Source organism: Alternaria metachromatica (genome assembly GCF_023757995.1).
Source record: "Alternaria metachromatica strain BMP 0045 chromosome Unknown scaffold_5, whole genome shotgun sequence".
Lineage (NCBI taxonomy): Eukaryota > Fungi > Ascomycota > Dothideomycetes > Pleosporales > Pleosporaceae > Alternaria > Alternaria metachromatica.
This window is the reverse complement of record NW_026055496.1, coordinates 545674-568943: the sequence shown is the minus strand read 5'-3', so window position 1 is coordinate 568943 and position 23270 is coordinate 545674. Positions and strand designations below refer to the sequence as shown.

General features: G+C 53.4%; 8 protein-coding genes across 8 annotated transcripts; 3 read left to right on the top strand and 5 right to left on the bottom strand.

Annotated features, from left to right (window-relative positions):
* Positions 1-417: 417 nt before the first annotated feature.
* RPL31 (60S ribosomal protein L31) lies at positions 418-1069 on the bottom strand (the record flags this gene model as incomplete). Its single annotated transcript, XM_049330068.1, has 3 exons — positions 418-624; positions 729-803; positions 962-1069. 3 exons carry the CDS (start codon positions 1067-1069, stop codon positions 418-420), a joined length of 390 nt encoding a protein of 129 aa, XP_049190564.1.
* A 459-nt stretch (positions 1070-1528) lies between these two features.
* Positions 1529-3927, bottom strand: J4E83_003128 (uncharacterized protein; the record flags this gene model as incomplete). Its single annotated transcript, XM_049330067.1, has 3 exons — positions 1529-1938; positions 2173-2737; positions 2785-3927. 3 exons carry the CDS (start codon positions 3925-3927, stop codon positions 1529-1531), a joined length of 2118 nt encoding a protein of 705 aa, XP_049190563.1.
* Positions 3928-7530: 3603 nt separating this feature from the next.
* Positions 7531-9494, bottom strand: J4E83_003127 (uncharacterized protein; the record flags this gene model as incomplete). Its single annotated transcript, XM_049330066.1, has 2 exons — positions 7531-9343; positions 9391-9494. The coding sequence occupies 2 exons, from the start codon at positions 9492-9494 to the stop codon at positions 7531-7533; spliced, it is 1917 nt and encodes a 638-aa protein (XP_049190562.1).
* Positions 9495-11251: 1757 nt separating this feature from the next.
* Positions 11252-14904, bottom strand: J4E83_003126 (uncharacterized protein; the record flags this gene model as incomplete). Its single annotated transcript, XM_049330065.1, has 3 exons — positions 11252-14167; positions 14218-14426; positions 14475-14904. 3 exons carry the CDS (start codon positions 14902-14904, stop codon positions 11252-11254), a joined length of 3555 nt encoding a protein of 1184 aa, XP_049190561.1.
* Positions 14905-15277: 373 nt separating this feature from the next.
* J4E83_003125 (uncharacterized protein) lies at positions 15278-16395 on the bottom strand (the record flags this gene model as incomplete). The annotated part of the gene is made up of 2 exons (XM_049330064.1): positions 15278-15720; positions 15771-16395. 2 exons carry the CDS (start codon positions 16393-16395, stop codon positions 15278-15280), a joined length of 1068 nt encoding a protein of 355 aa, XP_049190560.1.
* A 265-nt stretch (positions 16396-16660) lies between these two features.
* On the top strand, positions 16661-18900 carry J4E83_003124 (uncharacterized protein; the record flags this gene model as incomplete). The annotated part of the gene is made up of 4 exons (XM_049330063.1): positions 16661-16989; positions 17043-17216; positions 17265-18672; positions 18724-18900. 4 exons carry the CDS (start codon positions 16661-16663, stop codon positions 18898-18900), a joined length of 2088 nt encoding a protein of 695 aa, XP_049190559.1.
* An 871-nt stretch (positions 18901-19771) lies between these two features.
* On the top strand, positions 19772-22306 carry J4E83_003123 (uncharacterized protein; the record flags this gene model as incomplete). Its single annotated transcript, XM_049330062.1, has 2 exons — positions 19772-19871; positions 21111-22306. 2 exons carry the CDS (start codon positions 19772-19774, stop codon positions 22304-22306), a joined length of 1296 nt encoding a protein of 431 aa, XP_049190558.1.
* Positions 22307-22364: 58 nt separating this feature from the next.
* J4E83_003122 (uncharacterized protein) lies at positions 22365-23087 on the top strand (the record flags this gene model as incomplete). The annotated part of the gene is made up of 2 exons (XM_049330061.1): positions 22365-22579; positions 22640-23087. The coding sequence occupies 2 exons, from the start codon at positions 22365-22367 to the stop codon at positions 23085-23087; spliced, it is 663 nt and encodes a 220-aa protein (XP_049190557.1).
* Positions 23088-23270: the final 183 nt, after the last annotated feature.

Below are 23270 nucleotides of genomic sequence, written 5' to 3'. Positions count from 1 at the left end.
CTCCCCCCAGGGCCGAGCTACGTAGAGCCGCTTATGCAAGGTACTTTCTGGGAAAGCGCGAGAAGCCGAACATGACCTGCATGTGGCAGCTCACTACTATACTATCAAGCTTACCTCCTGTGCGCAGTAGTGAACAAGTTGGCATTATCTAGGCAATGTCTGCGTTGCTGTCAGTTATGGTAAGACTTTGTCCATCGCGAGCATTTTATGTCGAACGCATCACTCATTTTGGCAACAGGCAATTAGAGTGGTTCAAGTCTCCAAGTCCATCAAACGTGGCGGGGCATGATCTGTCATTGAAGTATCATTTCACCAGCCTTTCGCTCTAGATATCCATAGTAGCTACTCAGCACAACCCGCCGGAACGCCATGCTTTTGATATGCACATCATCCTTCCCACTTATTCGCGGGGTTCCTCTAAGCATCCTCAACAATCTGGGTGTGGAGACCCTTGGGGTCCTTGACGTTGACGGCCTGAACGTAGGAGTAGAGCTTCTCCTTGGCGCCCTCCTCGTCGTTACGCTTACGGGAGATGCGGACACGGAGACGGAAAGGAACGCCCTTGATACCGGACTCCCAGACCTTCTTGTTGAGCTGGGGGTCTAGGCGGACGTCGTTGGTGCCCTACATCGAGACAATTAGCCTGAGTTTGTACGGTTGACGACACCATGACAGCACACGCACGGAGCGCGCGTGACATGGGTCAGTGGTTCTTCCATAGCACGTACCATAGCCTGCTTAGCGAAAGCGCGGATCTCCTTGACGGCCTTGGGGGCCCTCTTCTTGAAGCTGACGCCATGAACCTATACCCAATGTATTAGCCTTATGTTCTCCTCAGTCTTCCGCCCAATGCCTGCGTAACCAAAGGTAGATGCTCAAGCCAGTGTGATCGGCCTGGTCGAGCACCCACCCAAGGTTCCGCGAGACCATCTGTGGACTTCACAAAACTGAATCAACATACGCGCTTGTGGAGGTGGATGGTGTATTCGCGGGCGACGACGTCGGCGATGGCGCTGCGGCCGGTCTTTCCGGCAGACTTCTTGCCGGCGGACTTGGTGGTTGGGGCCATTTCTGGAGGGAGAATGTGTTAGCAAATGCTCATTACAGCAACCAGCTGGGATTGCGATTCGCGACTAGTGCGTAAATCGAGTGATTTGAACACAGACTGGGAGCGCAATACATACTGACAGAGGTTCTCGCTGCGGGGGTTAGTCGACGATGAGGATGCGAGTTTGAGGCTTGGAGGTCGAAAAGTCACGATATTCGAAAATCGGATGCCGCCAGTGTGCCCGCTTACTTAGCGCGTCGAGCACGGACCATGGCGCACGTGAGTCGAGGCTTGTGCAAGCTCTGGAGTAACTGGAACACCATGATGCGTTTGGCTCAATAACAAAGTGTTTCTATTTGGGTATCTGTTGCTTTATAAAATGGCTTTTAGTGAATTTTTAGGTTGTTATTCAGGCCCGCACCAAAGCAATATTCGTAGAACATCCTTTTGCCTTCCCAGAACGCCCGCTCCGCAAACTCCTTACACATGACCTGGCAGGTCGAATTCCTTACCACGCTTTTTGGTAACATCAAGATCATCCTCATCGTCGTCTTCATCTTCGTGGTGTTCGCTTTCATCGCTGCTACTCTCTTCATCTTCGTCATCCTCATCGTCTTCATCGCCGGCAACGAAGCGATTCAGCCGCCCACCATCTTCACCCCAGAACTGCAATCCTTCGGGATCACGATCTTGCGAAAGATCCAATGTCGGGATTTCTTCGAATAAAGCCGGATTCAAATCGTTCCTGAAGCGCACGAGCGACTGCGTGAACCGCTCTAGAACGTACTGCGGGAGTGACGGTTCCTTAACCGTGGTACCATCTGTCGCGGGACGTTCGGCGCGGTCGTCGTTGCTGAGATCGATGAAGGGCACATCTTCAGCTCGAATATCTCCCGTTGGGTTGAGATAAGCATCGAAGGATTGGCGCACGCGTTCAAGCATTTGCTGTGCAGCATCAGGCATTTGAGGCATCTGAGGCATTTGTGGAAATTGCGGTATCTGTGGGAAGTTTGGCAGCGGTGGGAACTGCGGTAGAGATGGAAATTGTGGCATCTGAGGCATCTGCGGCATGCGCGGTCTGCCAGGAAACTGCGGCATCTGGAAAGGGAAAGAGGGCAGCTGACCTGGTAGCCATGTCTCTTCAGGCTCATCTGGTTGAAAATAGTACCGAGGCGAACGAAGTGGTGCTTGGGAGGAGGGCGAGCTGACGCTCACAGGCGATCTCGAGCCTGAATCAAGGTCGGCGTCTAGTATCGCATTGGCAGCTTCTTCACTCTCTGGCCCGTTCAGAATGCGGAGCTCGTTGGTGTTGTAAGAGTCGCATGTACCGCATTGGTTGCCAAGCCAGTGATATTTGACAGAAGACTTTGCTGAACAGTCGTTGCACTGGACAACTGCCCGTGTGTTTGCGAACTGCTCTGGCATGGGCTGACCCTCAATTGCTTGAGTCAACTTCTGCCACTGCAGATCCATACACACAGCACTCTTTTTGCAAATTGGGCATTTGTACGCAGTCTGCATGTAGAGGTTGTAGCACCCTTTGTGAAGATAGTGGCCGCAAGGCATTGACACGACAGCAGTAGACGAAGTGAAGAGATGGTCGCCGCAGATTGGACAGTCGCCCTCGGTGGCACGCGGGAGGCACTTGTGCGAGGTCGCGTGAGAGATAGATATGCAAACATTGCAACTCTGCACACAATCAGTCTAGTCCAAAGTGCGTCTAAAGCAGGACGTACCTTGCAGTGATAGAAGTCTTTGCCCAGACCTTCTCCTCGCCGGCAGATACCACAGTCTGGGCAGTGGTAGATCTTCTTCTTGCTGTTGTTATCCCAGAGCTTGCAAATGTCACAATAGTAGCATGCGGCTTCCGTCTCACAGTTCTTGCACACCTCGGCTGCTGGTTGGGGCGTACCGCATGCCATACACAGCATGTTCTGTGTCAGCTTCCTGTTCAGGTTGTGGTCCTCGACTGCATCGTGGCAGTGTCGGCACGTGTACCAGCGGCGGCACTCGAAGCATTGCACTTTGACGTTGCGCTTGTAATGCTGGCAGCCGAGCACAAGCTCCCCCTCGGCGCTGTCCTCCTCGTCGTCTTCGCCGTGCTCTGCGCCGTGGTCGTGATGGGGCCGATACGTGGGGTTCGTGTCGCCCTCGCGCAGATTGTACGAGATCTCGGGGGTCACGTCTGTGGTGGACGAGTAGGGCGATGACGCATGGACGTCGGAGAAGAGGGACTGGCCGGAGGTCGGGGTGAAGGGGCGGTCGTGTGAGATGAAGCTCGCGGGGGACGTCGGGCGCATGTGGTTGTACTTCTCCGTCATGAGGTTGTGGATCATGCGGGCGCGCTCCTGGTCGGAGATGCTCAGGGCGCGGATCTCGTGGATGCGCTCGCGGAGATGGGCCATGCCATCGTCAGCGGGGAGCAGCTCAGCCATGGCGCTGGCATGCTGGCTGGGGGTGCTGGCGGGACGGAGCGACGAGGGCGACGGTGCAGTCGTGGTCGAGCGTGACGAGTCGACCTCGAGGTGCCGGAACTGATCAGCGAGGGAGCGGGATGGATTCGCGGACATGTCGACTGGGGTGTCTATTGGCAGATCGTCATGGCTCTGCTCCTCGTCAACAACCGCGCTGCGAGGCCGCTGCGAGAACGACGAGTAACGTCGGAACCCGTCGCCCAGGGCTTCGGTGCTGTTTCTTTCACGTGCGCTCACGGAGCCCGCGTCCGTTTCGTGCTCCCGCCGTGGCACTGCCGCAGACGCAGAGTCGTGATTGTCACATGCCAGAGACCGAGCTCCGTCATGGCTCGCCTCGCCAACGCCTGAGAAGCGGCGTGCATGGCGCACAACGGGCTCGATAATAAAGGACGAGAAGAGACTCATTGGGTCATGGTGCTCATTAGGGAGGTGTGGGAGAGGAGAGGCGTCGTCTCAGGACGCGCAGAGGCCCTCAGGCGCTGCTCGCACTGTGCTTCTCTTGACCACGTTTCTGTGGCTCAGTTCTGGTCATGCTCTCGAAACGCCACACTTGCCACGAGAGAACCTTGGAAAGCCTGCTGCCTGTCTATTCTCGGGCGTACCTCACTCCGGTCCGAATACGCAGTACGCTCGTTATCGCTTTTCGTCTGGTCTTGCGAGCTCGACATGGCCGATCCCGCACCCGCAAGCATTTCCGAAATAGGCCCACAGCAAAATACTCTTAATCGCGGCCACAGACACGATCGCACTGTTATCACGATCACATCCGAGGCCCACACTGGATCCCTTCGCCGTCACAGTCCCACAGGGCGTGGTGCGGCGGACCCCCCTAGCCCCGTTACCTACACGCTGGCGTCAGCGTCCTCAGTCCACCCGGAAGAGCTGGAAGCATCGTACCTGAATACGCCAAACTCAAAATAACACCACGCAGAGGTCAAGGCAGCCCGTGTCAACGGACATCTCGACTTGATGTATGGTTTGTTTTTGTGCGGGAACGTTTTCACCGCCCGGCAATGCATCCGTGGTCAATTCTCCACGCGACAAGCCTGTCTCACGTCCGACCTCACAAGCGTTGGTGTCATAAGGCCACCGACTCACTAAGCTGATGTACCGTATACCAGAAAGATTCCACTTCATGTCTCCCAATTGAGCAGGTTCTGAGATTATCCGTCGATCATAGCAGAAATCCATGGAAATTACAGAGGACGGTTTGGCGTTCCGGTGCCTTGTGAGCCACGCATGACGGCGCCACAGTGGCAATCCGCATCCTTCGACACCTGGGCCGCTCCACCTACTCCTATACCGTCTCTGTACTACACACCATTTGTCGTGGCGACTTCCTGACAAGGCAGTTTAGATGAAAAACTATGGATTGCGGCGGACTTTTCGCGGTCGCTAAAAGGACCGATGCCATCCATCGCCCTCTACCACCCGCGGCACCACGATACAAAGATATACTTCGCCCGTTCACGCCTGACTCAACTTAAAGAGTTTTCAGTCGCGCATGCACGAACACGCCGTATAGAGCAAGTTTTGAAGAAAACATTGATCACTGCTGCGAAACCTGGGTGTAGAGACGAGCCATTGCAGCCTCGATGTCAACAATTCCACGGTACGACAGCGGCATGACGCATCTCGCAGTCATGTCGCCGACCTGCCTCCCATGGAACGGTACTTCACGATACTACCATAACGAGCAGATTCCACAGTATCCATTGATTGCAGTCGCCATATCGTGGGTGAGTGAGTAGACGGCGTGAGGTGTTGACATGTCTTGTTGTTCACGCTAGACATCCACACCACACAAGCTCCCGCAATAATACCCTGGATCGTCCCGCCAGCCCCTGAGATACCCGCAAAAGGCAATACTTTCGCATTCTGTCGAAAGCTGTATGCGATCCACGGTTGAGTTCTTTTCGAGGCGTCTTCTTCCCGTCCATTACCCGTGGGTCACATCGCCAGGTCAGGCAAAATGTTGGGAAGCGTTGATTACAGTCACGATTTCCTGGATGACTATGAGGGGCGGTGCCAACAGCTATGACTCCTCTAGAGCACCAAATTTCCACGTTGCTATAAACAGCACTGCCAGAAAGGGTATCTCAGCGTAAAGTGTTGAAGACAGCAACACTTTCACGGTTCGCAGTTGAGACTAGATGTACGCTATCGAAGTTTCCATCCACCCCTTAATCTCCTCTCTAGATAATTTCGGCATTGTCTCCGTTCGCTACATGAGAGTAGTTCTCTGGCATAACTTCCACTTGGGGCCCGGCATTATTATCCACTGCTCTCAAGGTCACATATTCCTATAGTAAGTCTAGTACCTCCGCTTTCGCCATTTTCTTGGTTCCACTTCGCTGTCTCTTTCCGATACTCTGTCTGTATCAGCAAATGTGCAAATTCCTTATGGCGGTCTTACCTATGTAGTCCTTCGTAAAGCCCTTCAGTATTGGGAGGATTTGAACAAGCGCTATGACCTGGCCAAATCCCCAGGTGTCTTCGGATTCGCCCTGGAGGTACATGCGGTTTCCAGACCGAATCGCCCATACCATGTACAAATGAAGCAAGAATTGAAACAGGGGAACAAGCACTAACCCCAGTTCTGTTGATAAGTTGTAGAGAACGAAAATCGAAGGCGAAGGCATTCTTGAAGATATCCCTGTGATCTCGGTTCTTATCAAGACTGGGAAGAGGCGGATGCACTTGGTCAAGAAAGCTCCGATCGCCCTATTGACCTTCGTCTCGTACAAAGCCATGCCGCCAACATATGCGTTGTACACCTCTCGAAAGGGGAGAGGCCAGAATGTGCCAGCAAAAAGCGTGGTTTTATGCGACTCTAGGAGGCTTGCATATAGTAAGCTGAACATGTACAAGCAGGTGATGCTAACGTATATATGATCGGCCTCAGGATGTGGTTGGACTGAACTTGTGATACCCCAGTCGCGGTAGCAAAAGCCAAATTCATTGACATCCCATCTTCCCAAGGCTTTACCGAAAACGACCGCAAAGACCAGATAGAGTATGCAAAAGACGGTGATCCACAGCGCATTGGATACAAGAAACTTCATCCAGGGTAAACGCCGTATCTGTGGAGATTCTCGTCGGGTATTGTTCCGATGCCTGTTGTCGCCGTTCTGCTTTTGGATCTTTCGAGAAAGCCAGAAGACAAATATCGAGGCCGTAAATGACACGCTGCCGACATTCAGTGAGAGAGAAATACGGGGTGACGTTCACTTACGCTGTAAAATTGACAGTGTCGTAAACTACATGAAGATGATAAAGGCTTAGGCTGTTCCTCTGGACTATTGCAGCAATGAGGAGCGCGATCCCTGCTCAGATTATCAACTGCGCAACTACATCAGCAGTTACGGGGAATTTATTACCGTTGAATAGCTGAACTTCGCTAATTGATCCAAGAACCTTCTCTGTGAGTTCAAGTCTCCGCAAACGGAAGAACTGCATTTGTTTCTTTTTCCGATCATTTCCAGACATTAGATTGTCTGAGGCGTCGGGGTGCTTCCATCTTGCTTGCAGAGTTGCACAGTAGCCTATGCCTGCAAATACCAAAGATAAGCCGGCTAGAATTGCAAAGGCTAGAATGATCTCAAAAGAATAAGAACAAGCGTCATGTTCGTCGAATAAGAACTCACCCCAACACCAGCGATATCAGGGATGGCGTTTCCAATGTTTTCACTTTTGCACTCCATAGCTAACAAGGCTGAGAAGCGATGTGGAGGGGTCAAGCGCAATATTGCGAAAACCACCAGCGGGGCATGCTGGGCCTTATAAGCATGTCAGGTGCAGAGGCAGAGAAGGCTTCAGGGCTCAGCCATGGGGGCGGAGGCAGCAAGACGTGATTGGCAAGAAAGATAAGCATGAAATCACAACCTCAGCCCGGTGCCGAGAGCTGAACAGCGATGTAGCCTTCACAGACAGTCATGCGTGTGCCAAGAACAAAAGGTTCGCGTACTCATTGAACATTCGTAAATCGTTACATGCATCAATCATCCTCTACCAAACGACAGCTCTCCTTCTTCTCGTCGTCGCAGTACCCTGCCTCACCGCACTCTCTCCCTTCAAATCACTCACACACTTCAAGTTGTTCGGTCTCGCGGTATCCCTAGCACTGTATGTCCATTTACCTGGACTTCCGTTCACCGCTACCATAGTCCGCTTTATGGTACCGTTGAGAAGCAGCGTCATGACCTTGTTATCTCCGTTCTTCACATTTGAGGTACATGTCGCAGTGATGCTGCCGGATTGCTTCGACTCCCAGGTGTACGTGTCCAGGGTGACGGTGTCAGCCAAGGTGGGGTTTATCTTGACAGTGACGGTTGCCTTGCTGGTCTTTGTGGCGTCGGTCTTGGAGGTGACGGTGAGTTCGAAGGTAAAGGATGTCTCGGTTGTCACTTTGGGTGCGAGGAATGTGGCGCTGGGGCTGTTGGCGTTGGTGATGCTAACGGTCGCCGAGGAAGGCGCGGTCTTGGTCCAGCTGAAGTTCAGATCAGTGTCTTTGAGGCCCTCAGCGGTGTTGGAACCCAAGAGTGTTACACTAGTGCCGACGCGCAGAGCAGACGCAAAGCTTGCGATAGAGGCAATTGGGGCAGTCTGTGGTGTAGCTGGCTCATCTGGGTTGGGGTTGGGCGAAGGAGTAGCTGAGGGAGTAGCCGAAGGGGTTGCGTTGGGGTCTGGGATGTCTGCGGGACTGCAGATCTTGGATGGCGATGGCGGGCTGGGACCTGGGAACGGTGACAGAGGTCCGTACTGTTTGCCATCAAGGAAGTCACCCTGAACCAATCCCCGGATATCGTTGAATGGGTAGGCTGGCGGGTTGGTTCCAGGCACATCGACCTCAGGGAAGATCCATTCGCTAACAGCTGCAATGAACTGACCAGCCTTGATACCGTCCTTGGTCTCCTTGACCGGTGTGTTGGTCGTAATGCGGTACTCGCGGGTGAAGGGGGCTTGAGCTGGCGAAGCAATGCGAGCCTCCCATTTACAACGAGTCTCTTGCTTTGGAGTGGCTGTGCCGATGGGGCGATATGTCTCCTTGCCCGTGCAAGGGTCAACGTCAATAGCACTGATAGTGACTATAGCGCCAGAGCAGCTGGACAGGAAACCGATCACGCGGATATCGGCAAACTCCACATTCGGTGAGTTGTCAGGAACGCCAATAAGGAAATCCTCAACGCGAATGTAGTTGGGTACACTCTCGCTAGCTTGTGTCGTGATGTGCAAGCTGATGCACACGATCGACGAAGCGAGGATTTCATTGCCACCAACCTTGAGACCAGAGTACTCAATGAAGTCGCCGACCTTGAATGGAACCATACTGAGTGGATCTTGGGGCGTGAACGACTGACTGTTGGGCCGATTCGAGCTCGAGCACTTGGCGGTGTTTCCAGAGTATGGAATACACATAGGAAATCCCGAGAACGATGTTACCGACGGACTAGCTGTGTCGGCGATCCAGTATTTCTGAGAGTTATACTGGGGTCCAAATAGACCATCAGGGTCATTGATTCGGACAGTTGGACCACTGGCGATCTGAAGCGTACCGTCATCGTTGATTGCCGAGATATATCCTTGGCTGCCTTCGAGACCGAAACGTTGGGCGACTGAAACCTGTCCAGCAATAACTTTACCGCCCACAATGTTACCAACGACGGTAGTTTCGAAGCCAAGGGCTCCTGCATCGCAGAGTTCCCGGAATGGTGCCCACACTACGGGGAACTGAACGATGAGATTCTGTGGCACTTCGATATTCCAATTGTTGACTGAGATTGAACCACCGGAATTGTACTCCGTGCTCTTAGCATTACAACTGCATTATGTTAGCATCGAATTCATATCCGAACGTGACAGACGTACCCGTCCAGAGATCCAGTAACAGTGAACGGCTGGATGTTCGGAAGTTGAGCTAGACCCGTTGAGGCCAGCGCAAGGAAAGAGGCGAGCCTTGAAACGCGAGACATTTTTTATTGTCCAGTTTGATGAATTCTGTTGGAGGTCTGGTGTGAATGTAATCAAGGTGGGGAGATGGGCTGGTTATATATGTGTCGTGGAGGCTACCTTCTCGCATCAAGTTGCAGGGTAGTCTTGCTTCTCGAAGTCGGACAGAGCGACATAGTACTAGTGCACTAAGATGAATACTCTGAGCTTGCTAGCCTCAGTATCATGGAGATAGTCAAGCGAGTACTGGCCTCGAAGCCTACCTAATGCTCCAGCCAGATCACAGCTGCCTTTGTGACCAGTAACACATCGATGGCGGACGCCGTCGATATTTCCAAGACGTTCGGCAAGAGTGTAGTAACATGGAGCGGGCTGCCACAAGATGTTTATTGCGGTGTAGTTCAAGGTGCCGGCGTACTGCTTGGACTTCCCCTTCTAGAAGGACAAGGATCTTTTTCTTTTTCTCAGAGATATGATAGGCTTCCATATGACCTCTCGCTAGTTTAGTCGCCGCAAGACTACCAGAGACTGATCTCGACCTTCTCAGCCCTGCGTGGGCCATCGTACCCACATGGGGAAACCTGGGGTGCGGAAGCGGCTGACAACTGCCAAGACGAAGCTTCTCGTATCCAGATGTACGACTACCAAGATCTGGGTCGCCGATGGCTTGGATCGGGGTCTAGTGACTTGAGCTGGGATCTCCGCTGCCGACGAATTGCCGCATCTCTTGAAGATAGTCGTGGTTTCCTGTACCACAGCTGCAGGAGTAATCTTGGAATTTCCCAGATCCGTAAGATCAGTTGTACGCGCGAAGACATCAGAGGTGATGCGAAACGTGGGCAAGGCGCGCGAAGTAACATGAACACAAAGTCAAGAAGCTGCTGACTGCATGCGCTGGCAAAGTCTTCAGCTTTGAGCTTGTCGTGCCAAGAATGAGGCTTGCAGTGTCTGATCTGCATCATGGACTATTTTGGTGTCTGTTAAGCTTCACAGCCTGCAGATCTGACAAGACGCGAGAGAAGGAATGCGAAAACTCCGACTTGCGAAAGACGAAACGGGAAGAGAGAAGCGATGAAGTAAAAGCGTGGCTGATCCAGAGCTACTCAGCTGGGTCTTCCTCGACGACGTCTGGCTTGGCACTGCATGTGCGGAGGCAGGGGCGGAGCGCTCGTATTGGCGCTACCCCCATTACGGATGCTCATGAGAAATATCAAATGCGCATTCGGATCAGTAGGGTTTCGTGGAGGCGACCTCGCATGATGCGGACTCACCGGACCAGAGGTGATCGTGGACGGGAGGTGGTGAGGTTCCAGACTCCCGGAGTCGCTTAACCTTGGAAGCTAAGGTTATGCGCGGCATTCACGTGGCCTGGGGCTGGAAGCATTGACATGCATCCCTAGGACTTGCGAAGTCGCAGTGGCCACTGAAGCATGAAGCGGCGCTCATCGAAACTTCAGCCAACCAGCAGTCAATAGCTATCGTGCCATCACATGTTTGCAAGATGGAGATCATTGTTCTAAACTATTTCATCGTGTCAAAGCGAAATGAAATCGCCCCTTGGAACTACGTACAGAGGAAGCGCCATAACCCTTGTAGCATTGGCCGGACGGCCTACCTAGATATCATGGTAACGCCGGAGCGCCATGCTGCAGCCGTGATATACAGCAACAAATCGATAAGAAACATCAGAGGACATGCCTCTGAATGTGCTTTGCCGTAAATGTGCGTAGAGAACGAACTCGAAGAGACGAAGTAAACAATCGTAAACCCACATTCATACTCAATCACCGAGAATGCTCTCCTCGTCACCATTAACTTCGGCATCCTCCTCGCCATTCGCAATTGGCTCCACACCGTTAGTCTGCTCGGCATCGCCATCAGCCATCTCTTCATCCTCAATCCCGTCACCAGGGACCTCCTGTTCGTGCTCCTGCTCTTCTTCTTCGTCGCTATCTAGCTCAACTACTTCTGCGCTCTTAGCCGATGCGGCATTCGGCTTAACCGACTTTGATATCTTCTTGGTGACTTTGCGCTGTTTGGAGGCATCGAGATGATTCACAACCTCTCTCCAGTTTAATGTGAGCTTCAATCTGTTACGCTCGAGACGCTTGCGCACTGCGCCTGAACCATCGCTGTCGAGGGCCCCGGCATGTATTGCATGTACAATGCGCGCGCCGAACCGGCAGAACTGATCGTCTACCAGAAGAGCGCGCACTTTCTTTTCGGATACACCATGCTCGTCCGCAGCGTCTTCTTCGTCACTCTCAGGCTCGTCGTCCGGATCGATAGGCTCATCGTCGATGTCTGGCTCTTCTAAGCGCTTGTGGGTGAGCTTAGCCAGATAGTTCTCCCAGGCCGTAAGGATCTGGAGAATGAGTTTCGTAGTGTTACCATCGATGTCGCGACAGAGAGCTTCCCAGTCGTCGTTGGCTGCATGTGAACCGCGACCCTGCGTCTTCTTGGGCGTCTTCACCATCCTTTCCTTCTTGACCTTAAGGTTGCAAAACATGGTGTGGATGTCTAGGAAAAGGTTTGTCGCGTTTAGTCGTACTTCGGATGTGCCTTTTCGACCCTCCATAATTTTCATCAGTGATGCGACGCAATTATCTCTTCGCTCGACCAAGGCCATGAGTTCGTCTTCAGGCATGCTGGTACCTTCTTCGACATGAATAGTGCAAGCCTTGCACTTCCACATGAAGTATCCGAACATTAAGTAGATTGCATGACTGACAAGAGTGTCGTCCGCCTCCTCAACTCCTCCGTCTGCCTCTTCGACCAGTATTCCGCGCTCGATTATCTGCAGTACTGAGTCGACAGGTGGCGTATTCAGGGCGGCTTTCTTCCCCTTGCCTTTCGACTTTGCAGGAGTAACAATTTGTTCAAGCAGAGTAGCGTTCGAGACAACTGCTAGTTGCGACATCTTCAATACGACATTGGATAGCCCACGAAGAACATTCTCATCAAGATTACCTCGCACGGACAGATCCTTGTCTCGTCGAAGCGCGTCGAACGTGTTGACCAGGTCATCCCAAAGCGCTTGCACCTTAAGATCCACGGTTTCTCGTAAATCTTCGCTCTCTTGTGCATGAAGTATAGACTTGATAGCTTCTCCAAGGACGCGCTCGTTGTGATGAGTGAGGAACTGTTTGTTGATGTCGTCAAGCAGTGTTATGAGAGCTGCATTCTGCCGTAATTCCTCAAATACGTCGAGGTTCAGCTCACGCTCCAACTGAAGACACAATGCTGCAGTTTCGGGTATAGCGCCAAACTTCTTCAGAAGCTGAGGAATGAGCAAGGAGAGTCGTCGAGCCATGTCTGACTGCTCTTCTTTATCGCTCTCGCGTTGCGTCTTGGTTTTCTTCTTATCCTTCTGCATGTCTGCGAAGCGCTGTAGCCGAATACGGACCGCAGCACTCAAAATGTCCAGGAGAACAGTCTCATGCTTCTCTTCGAGCCGACATGTTTGGCGAAGCATGATTTCGGGATCTTCGCTCTCGTCCTGCGCAGTCTGAGAATGGTCGTAGAGGAGATAGCCAGCTACAACCTCCCATGATCGGATTTCTGGAACAACGTCGTACAGCGCTTGAGCCGCGAGCGAGCAGCGGGTCTCAATTCCGTTGGCAATCAGCTCCAATTCTGTGCCAGGAGACATGCGTTGGATCTGTGAAGGGAGCTCAACCTCGTCTTCGTCGTATGAGAGCAGCTGATCGATGAGGCATTTCAATTTCAGCCATTCCAGTCGGGGGTTGTGGTATTCTTCCTCCTCTTCGTCGGCTGGCGCCAAGGCTTCATTGAGAGCCTCTTCGCCTCCCATGTCTTCTACGGTGGCCTCATATGCGGCGTTGACGTTCTCAGCGAAGAAGCCTACCACAGCCTTGCGGACCTTTGCATCGGAATCGAAGATGAGTTTACCGACGGAATCGATGTCATCAGGCTCTAGGAAGCCTGCCTCGCGAAGAATGTCGAGCAAGTCCACGGCTGCAGCACGCACATTGACCTCGGCGTCGTGCGTGGCCATCTCGACAATACGTGGTCGAAAACGTTCCGTGAAGGTCTTCAGTCCAGCCAATTTACTCTCATCTTTGAAGAGCCGCGCGAGCTGGTGGAGAACCTCTATGCGTGTCGATGGATTTGGATCTGAGAGAACCCAGCCCAAGTAGCGAAGTTTCGTGCCATCGAAGAACTTGTCGGGGTATGCGATGATCCAGTCTGCCAGCGCTACCACGCTGTCGACTCTAATCTTAGGATCCACGTCGCGATAACGATGGACATAGACTGCGGCGAACCAATCATCTAGCTGCCCTCCCACGAACTCTAGCTTCTGGTTGTACTCTTCTATCTCGTGGTCCGCCGCGGAGACACGTGCTTTGTTGACTCTAGACTTCTTGGCTTCCGCTTCGCTTTGACGAACGCGCTTTGCTGTGTTCTCGACGAGATCGGCGGCAACTTGGGCTAGTGCAGTCGTGATGGCTAACGAAGCAACCGTGCTTGTGTGACGGAAAGGACGGTTGCCGGTCGAGGACATGGCGCCCAGCCACACCGAGATATTCTCGATAAGCTCTGCGCTCTCATACAGAAGGCCTGACTGCGCAGCGGTTTGTATGAGAGTGATGAAAAAGCCCTGTAGCGCGTTCCTGAAAGCATTGCCTCCGCCGTCTTTGGCCTTGGCGATCAGCGGGTACTCTGTGACTTCGTACTGCGATGTGTTAACAAGTGAAGAGTCGTGTGCGAAGTACCGCAGCCTACCTGCTGGAATTCTTCTTGAATCTCGGCTACGCGGTTTGGCGCATTGTCTGGATCTGCTATGTCGTCTTCATTTATCCGCAGGTCGCAGCCCGAAGCTTGCAGCACCAGGTTGACAATCTCAGCCACAGCTTTTGCTTCATGCTCGTTGAAGCGGGCGACCCATCGTGCAGCGACATCCTCGAGTCGGTCTCCGCTGGCAAACACATCGGCTGCCGCATGTTAGCTTGTGCGTGTTCCCGGCGTACCCGCACACGTACCGTATAAGCCTTCAGTCTCATCGGGCAGCGCGCTCTTGCGCACAGGCGCCTTTCGCGGCCGCTTGGTAGCCGGTTTCTTGGTCGCATTGCTGGCGGGCCGAATCGCAAGACTGACACTCTCGCCGTTCGTCTTTGCCTTCTTGGATGCGGGTTTGCGCGCAGAAGCCTTGGCCTTGTTCCTGCGCCTGCGCTCTTTCAGTTCTTCCTCATCTGGCTCGTCTTCGCTGCTTTCCTCAGACTCATCGTCAGACGGCGGCTCTGTCGCGTCGACTCCGCTGTCGTTGTCATCGCCGCGCTTGCGCTTCGTGCTGCCGGTTGGACTTGCGCCGGGCGCGAATCTGGCTGGTCGCTTGGATACGCGTCCGGATTTGCGTCGCGCGGCCGACGATGCGACTTGATCAGTCCCCGAGGGTGATTCGGTCGCGCTCATGTTTTTTGCGCGCGATTGGCTCGTTGATGATTGTCGAGGTGGAGGTGGAAGTGCGCGGCGCGATCGGTACAGTTGAGGCGGGGACGGTGATGGGAGACGCGTTGTATGTCCGAGCACTTTTAGTGCAAGGTTGCGCGCACGTGCGTCTGACACTACGCCATCGACGTGTCGCCTTGACGCTCCGTCTCATCTGTGTGCACTTGTTGCCGCCCCTTTGTCAGTCAGATGTGAGATTCCCAGATGCATGTACTTCACTTGGCAAGGAAACGCTCTTGGTACGGGCAACCATCTGTTGCCTTGTCGGACGAGGTCGATTGGTCTATTATATACAGTGCTCATAGGGAAAATGTCAGTCTAGAATATTAACAACCGTTCACGCAACAGCCTTGACCGGCTCGCCTTCTTTGATGTCCAGCTTCTCAACACCCTCAACAAGCTCTGTTCCCCCGTTGGACGCGGTAGTGGTAGTCTCAGCTGCTGCGGGCACTGCAGCTTCGCCCGCGGTCTTCTCTGCCGTCGCACTTCCAAGACTAGGCTCGTCTCCTCCCCACAGGTAGATCTCGCTCTCTCCTATGATCTTGCCAGCCTTCTCCCATCTCTCTTTCCTCTGTTGTCTCCGCTCCGTGGAGATCTTCTCAAGCGCAGGCCAGTAGACGGAATGGTCGTACTTGAAGTCGACTTCACCGCCAGAGACTTTCATGAGCTGTGATGTGGGCACGTGGTTGGGCAGGGGCTCGTTCGACTTGATCTTGGACTTGGTGACGGGGTCGATAAAGGGGTTGATGAGCTTGAGGAAGGCATTGACATACCATGGGACTATTTGTGATGTCAGTAGTGCATGCGTGGGGCATTGGAGTGGTCCTTACGGTGTGTGAGCAATGCCCTACCAAGTCGCTCGGGGTAGTGGTTCTGCAAGATGTCAAGGACCTGTTTGGCGATGCCCATGCTAGGGGTGCCACCAGCTCCCGTGTTCCTGAAGTCGATCAACAGTGCCAGACTCTCCTGGCCAGGCGGGTGCAAGTCTATGGTGCGCTCCAGCATGTAGACCAAGTGCTCTACCCGCTTGGGTGTCTCCTTGGTGTTCTGGTTCTGCGGCAGCAGGTACAGACACGGCCTTCCCTCGTTGTCGAAACCAAGCAAGACCTGCTTGCCGGTTTCGTTCTCCTCTGAGATGTACTCGGCAGTGAAGCGGTCGGTGCCGTACTCACGACGCCATACCAGCGTCGAGCGCAGGCGCTGTATCGCTTGGGGAAGGTTCCACTTGGTGGCACGCAGGTATCGGAGGAGGCACTCGCGAGTGAGCCACATGCGCTCATCGTCGCTGATTGGTGAGGTCTCGGCAGTCTTTGCAGAGGTGGTGGGCAGTGTTTCCCAGGTGCGGACATCGGCGAGAAGCTCGTCGTATTTGGTTTGCTGCTCGGCGGTCAAGGCAGGGGCAGCGGCGGGCTTGCAGCCGGGTGCAGGCTCCGCAAAGGGGCCAATTGCAGACATTATGTTCAGGGTGTAATTGATCAGCCCAAGTTGGTCTCGTCTACCGTTATTGTTCAAGTATCTTGGGTGAAGTCCTTGTTGCCGTGTTGGCGTTGGTGTCAGCCTTGGTCAACTTTTTGGGAAGCATGGCGGTCCCTGCATGCACGTCGATCGCCCTAGGCCGCCTCCATGCTAGCCCCACCGACACGCGCGACGCGTCTTCGGAGTTCGCACGCGCAAAGTGCTCTCCCGGCCATCACCCAGAATACTCACAGTCAGACACAACATGGACGACCTTACGACCGAACTCACCGAGCGCTTCGAGCGCTACTGCGACACCAAGGATGACCAATTCCCCGCCGATGTCCTCGCTGAACTGCAGTCCATGTCACGGCTGTATTCTATCTCGCCCGAGGAGCTGGATTTCAAATGGCAGGCCTACAACATGAAGATGGGCGGAGAAGAGAGCAAGATGGACGTCAAGACGGCACGAGACTTCAAAAAGACGATACAAGATGCATTGGAGCGCGAGAGCAGAGGGAAGGCCCAGCAGAGAAACGAAGTCAAGCGGGGCCAGCCAACACCACGAGCAAAGGGTGGGGACATGTATGACATGTATGTTTAAACAGTGGAAAGACATCTAGGACATCTTCATTGACTGGACGCAGACTAGAAGGACTCGTGCCGGGTACCCCACGTCAAAGCACAACGAACGGCGCCAATGGCAGTACAGTAAAGCGCAAAGCCAACTTCCAGACACCGGGAGGCAAGGCCACCAAGGCTCACGAGATGAGTTCGCCCGGAGGATTCATGACACCGAAGGCTGAAGCCCCAGGTGGTCCGTATGTATACTGGGTGCACACCGCAGACATGCTCTAACGCCTACTCAGTGTCTTTGACTTCGCTTCCCGTACGAACGCAAACGACATCACCGAACAATTCATGCAAAGCGAAATTGCCATCCCGGAGCCGCCATCAGAAGAACCGAAAGAACCTCGCATTAAACTCAAGGCGAATACGGACATGTCCAAGTTCTCGTACCGCACCATGGCCATGAAGCTCTCTGAAGCGTCTGAAGTCTTGGATGATCGGATTGACGAGTTCCGTGACCTACTCAGGGACACAACGGGTCTGGACGAAAGCGCCTTCGGTAACCCCAATTACCCGTCACCGAGTGAGATCATTGCAGTCGGAAGAATTGCAAGCGACACAAGCGAAGGCAAACTCAACACGGCATCACTTGTCCTTGAAGGCTCGCGAAGACATGGCTCAGGCCGACGTGTACCGCTGAACGTAGAAGGGCTATCGTCGTATGACTTCTTTCCCGGCCAGATTGTTGCTCTGCGTGGTACCAACGCTTCGGGTGACTCATTCGTAGTGTCGGAAGTCCTATCACTTCCACTGCTGAATCCGCCTGCTACAAGACCCGAAGAATTGGATGCCATCAACGCGAGATATCTTGACACGCCCGATTCCGATCCGGAGAATGTCCGACCTCTCACCATCATGATTGCGTCCGGACCTTACACGACCGACCAGAATCTCGACTTTGCCCCATTACACACCTTCCTTGACAATGCTGCTGAAGCATACGCGGACTCTATCATTCTAGTGGGCCCATTCCTCGACGCAGAACATCCTCAAATTCGGTCAGGAGACTTCGATGCTCCGCCAAATGTAACCCAAGATCAGGCTACCATGACTGATCTGTTCAGACACCAAGTCTCGAGCGCCATCCAAAGCTTCAACAAACGCGTACCAACATGTAATGTTCTTCTGGTTCCCAGCTTACGAGACGCGCATCACCACCATGCTGCGTTTCCGCAGGACAAGTTCATCAAAAAAGAGCTTAGCCTGGGCGCTGCAGGAAAGATGGTCCAATGTGTGACCAACCCAATGACTGTCAGCATGAATGAAATGACCGTGGGCATGTCGTCGATCGATATCTTGGACATGCTACGTAGGGAAGAGCTGGCAGGCGGCAAGGCACGAAGTACGAATATCTATGAACGGTGTGCTCGAAACGTCCTCGAGCAGCGGAGTTTCTTGCCCATTTTCCCGCCAACTGGAAGAGAAAAGCAGCAATTCATGCCCGCGCCAGTTGAGGAGAAGGTCATGAAGAATGAGGCACGGAACAGTGAGCGGAAAGAGGGTGAAGAGCTGGAGGAGGAACAGTTACCCAGCCCATTTCTTCCGTTGGGCACCATGCTCGACACGAGCTATCTCAAATTGGGCGAAATGCTGAATGTACGGCCTGACATACTCATAACTCCCAGCGTGCTTCAAGGCACAGTCAAGGTATGCTAAGATGGCTCGCCCACTAGAGAGCGACATGCTAACCCTGACTAGGTCGTGGAGTCTGTACTGGTCGTCAACCCTGGCACTTTAGCTAAACGGCGCGCAGCAGGGACGTATGCCCGCGTCATAATACAACCAGCTGTCGTCAGTGACGCAGAAAGGGAGAAAGGGGTTGCAGTCGCGCACAAGCTCTGGGAACGGACGCGTGTTGACATTGTGAAGATATAGGCGTTGGATGTTTGTCAAGGTATACCCTGGAATTGAGCATCAGAGATGTGTCTGGCGTTCCCCCGTGGCAATGGGCATGAAACCATTACTATCAGGTGCAGTTCAGCGTGTGGTGTTCGTGATGATCATGTAGGAGGCAGCCACGTACACTGGCTGTATGCTAGGAGAGAATTAAAGAAGATACTAAGCTGGTGCGCTGCAGTGCAGTCAGTCTACGTTAGTATGAATCTCAACAGGAACAAGTTCTAAGGCCATGTAGACTTCGACTATACTGTCTTCTACTATCCTCTAGTGCGTGATCAGCATTTTTCTTGGACAAATCGCATATGGTACTTGATCTGGTCGCGGAAGTTGGGATGGTAGGTGCATGGTTACCGTTGAGAAGTGCATGTTTGCCCTAGGCAGACGGAGGACACATGATGCCGCGTCACTTTTGCGACGCGACTAGTAGGTCGACAAACCGATGTTGCTCCATGTCACTTCGTCGCGCCTCTTTCGCGCATGCACTCCTGAACTTGGTTGGACCCGCACCTTAACCAAAGGTCACCATAGATTTTCTGCATTGCACATTCACTGCGAGCATTTTGCCCGCGCCTGTATTAGGAAGGCACTAGCTACCCGCGCACGTCAGCAATATTTACCAGTGAGAGCAAGCGGACTGGTGATGGTCTTTTGCGACCTGCTCCGTCGGTTTCTTTGCTGTAGCAGCAAGCGCACAGGTATTAAGGAGACGCACGAGCTTCCTCGTCGACCAGAGCAAAGTTCGCCTGTCCCCAGCATCCCAGATCACAGTCCTCCACACCACGCTGGATCGCCTCAACGTCCACGCGACTCCCTCGACGGTACTCAAGAAGACGACTCCACATCCTCCATGCCGCCCAAGCGCAAAAACACAGACAACGCCGCCGCTATGGACCGTCCAGAAAAGAAGACCAAGGCTCCCAAGAAAGGAGCAAAGGCAGCCCCCGAAGGTAAGTCGACGGTTTCCTCCTTCCATTCATGATTATCCGTCATTGGTTTGGCGGCGATGCATGTCAAGCTCGAAAGATACAAGGCTAGCTTGTCGCCGCGGCCTTAATTCCGGGGCTTGGGTGCACGAGCAAGGGTTGAGTCGACTCGGCGGGGTCGGCCCTACAATTGCTGCCTCGTCGGTGCGTCACAGCTCGCCCAAGTATCGCCAACTCTGTCTATTGTCCACCACGGTTCGGCGACCAAGACGCGCACCCAATCTGTGAATTCACTTTGCGCGATTCTTTGTCTCTCAACACTGCACCCATTCTCTATCACCAAATTCTGCGCACCGACTCGCGCCCTCCACCCCTCCACCCCGCCGCTTCCTCACATCGAGCTCGCAATCAATAGCTGGAGTTCGATACAAGGCGCTAATACAGTATGCCTACAGTTTACACTGCTCAGCAGAAAGCTGCAATCCAGCAGTTTATCAGCTTTACTCAACTTGACAAGTCCACCGCGGTCAGGGCACTCAAAAGCCATGGCTGGGATGCACAGAACGCCGTGAACGCGTAAGTACAGCTTTTCCTTTGTTGTTCATATATACAGTACACATTTTTTGCATGCTTGTTATATCTACGGACGCGTCGCGCCATCCAGACGAATCGACGTATCGACCGACCGATCAACCAACCGACCAGCACCTGGACACAGGACGAACATACTTGCGGGCACACATCTGGGAAGGGACAACACAATACCTCTTGGGAATGGGGTAGTACCATATCACAGACAAAGAAGCAGGAGGGCTCGTGTCGCGCAAGAAGCTGCAAGTCATGGTGACAGATCGAGTTCAACGCAGCTGCGGTCTGCGGGCACATGCAGCTGTGACTTCCAATAACACAACGCCATTGTAAAGCTCCTGCACCTACAGTTGAAAGTGGTCTTACTCCGTCCCGTCCGAAGCGCTGGCACAATAGCACGCTTTCTCCTGCGGCATTTCCTCACCCACAACAAAGCCCTCGATAAGCCTCCCTCGGTGCAGTCGTCCAAACACACGCCACATCCACTCGTCAGTTCAGCTCAGTCGTGCGCTACATCCACAGCCGTCATGTTCGGTTCCTCACAAGACAGGGCTAGGCAGCTAGCCGGGCGTAATAGACGAGAACGCATCAGTTCCATCAGCTCATGCTCTAGCTCTCGATCTATGAGCCTTTCAAGTCGAAGTTCTCATCTGAGGGACGTCCAACCCGCCCAAGTACACGCAGTCAGCACAATCAACACCGCCGACGACGACCGCCTCTCTTCTGGCAACACCGCTGCTTCCTCCGATTCCACCGCGTCCAGTATCGAGACCTACACAGTTCAGGGAGCTTTCCGACCGCTTGCCGTACCACACCTGGTTGAGGGTCTGGACTGTTTACAAACGGAGCAACATCGAGTCCAAGCGGAACACCTAAGCCGCGTGCTACACAGCAGTCTCAGTCTTACCAACGTTACCAACGCACCAGAAAGTCAGTTCGCGCTAGCCCGTCATATCCGATACGGCAGTCTGGGAACAGACTCGGTCATTCTACAACATCCGCGCAGTATCACAACTCCCCTTCCAAGTACATGCTTGCCGGAAACTATACTCGAGGAGCTGCTGGCGCTCTTGCACACTACCACAGTGCCTTCACTTCGCACCTCCGTCTCTGATCATCACCTAGGTTCAGAGCCGACTGTGTCGTTGCGCGGTGGTTCTGGCAACTACGTCGGCTCTGGGGGCTACAGCGACGACTACAGCGAGCATGACATCTCAGGAAGACGCAGTCCCCAAGCTTCAGACACCCCAGGACAAGCTGCGCTCTGGGCTCTCGAGAGCCATTACTTGAAATGTATGGCTCCCATGGACTATGCTTCCTATGTGGACTCCTGCAAACAAGAGACTCTTTGGTTCGAGTCCATCGGGATCACCCAAATATGGCCGAGAATCGAACAGGCCTTGTGGCATTTGCCCATAACCGTAGGCGTAAACTACAACACGTTCATCCAATCACTATCACTTGCGAATCGGAGTGTGTTCGCCAAGCTCTTCAACCTCCTCCCATTGATCAACCACAAAACGATCCCAGCTCCCGCTTTCGAAAAATGGAAGTTGGCGCGTCTGGCCTTCTTCCATGGTCTGGGACGTGATGGCAGGACCAAATTCTGCCGCATCATCATCGAAAGAATAAAATTGGTGACAGGGGTTGATGAAGTGCCCGTGCTGAGCGATGCCACGTCGTCACCTATCGACACAGTGCATCTGTTCATGACTGCGAAAACGTCTGTGCAGCTCAATCCTTCCATATTACTGAAGAATTATCAGTATCGCGTGTACCTTTACGATATGCCTGGATTACAAGTCACTCACGACGAGCTTTTCGTTACAACTGCCAACTGGCAACTCATTAAATTCCTTGACAAAGACTGACAAATCTCGCAGTTACTACAGCAGCAGCAACAGCGGCGGTTCCCAAGGCTCATCTGCGATGAAGACCAATCTCAACAAGCTGTTCGATCGGTGCCAAGAGGCTGGTGCACCAGACAAAGACATCGTCGGAGTAGAGGGCACGATGCGGTATTTCGACGAAACTGGCGTCGATGCCGAGGGCCTAGATGCGTTGGCGGCTCTTGAGATCGTCCAGGCCCCTACCATGGGCGAGATGAGCCGCGATGGCTTCGTCAAGGGTTGGTTGGAGCGCCAGTAAGTGCCAACATTTTTCAGATTGTCTTCGAGGTCGTTTAGAACCTAACCGAAATGCAGATGCGATACCATCGACAAGCAGAAGTCGTATCTCAAGATTCTCAAGAGCGAGCTCTCGGGCAACAAAGACGTCTTCACCCGGGTTTACAAGTACACATTCACCATCGCCAAGACTGCGGACCAGAGGGCTGTTCCACTAGAGATGGCCACCGTGTACTGGGAGTTGCTCTTCAGTTCGCCCTTGTCTGCTGTTCAGTGGTCAAGTCCCAACACTCCGTGGCTTACTTGGTGGACTGAGTTCCTCAATACGTCGTGGAAGAAGAGCGTCAACAAGGACATGTGGAACGAGACACTCAAGTTCGCGCAGCTCTCGCTGGAAGATGAGACTATGGGCTTCTGGAACGAGGAGTCTTCATGGCCGTCTGTCATTGACGACTTTGTCGAGTTCGTCAAGAAGGAGAAGCGGGGTGACACGGGAGAGCAGCCGATGGACGAAGACTACTATTGATCTGGGTCAAGACGGTCTATGAAACTAGCGGGGAGTTATGGTAGAGGATATGCTTTGCTGCTATAGCAGCTGCCGGCGTTTTGCTCATCAGAAGGCGGGTTTACTTGATGCATGTTACGAGATTCACGGGAGCATTCCATACCATGGCCAGATTTACAGCACTTTGAGCATCTTCTAGTAAAT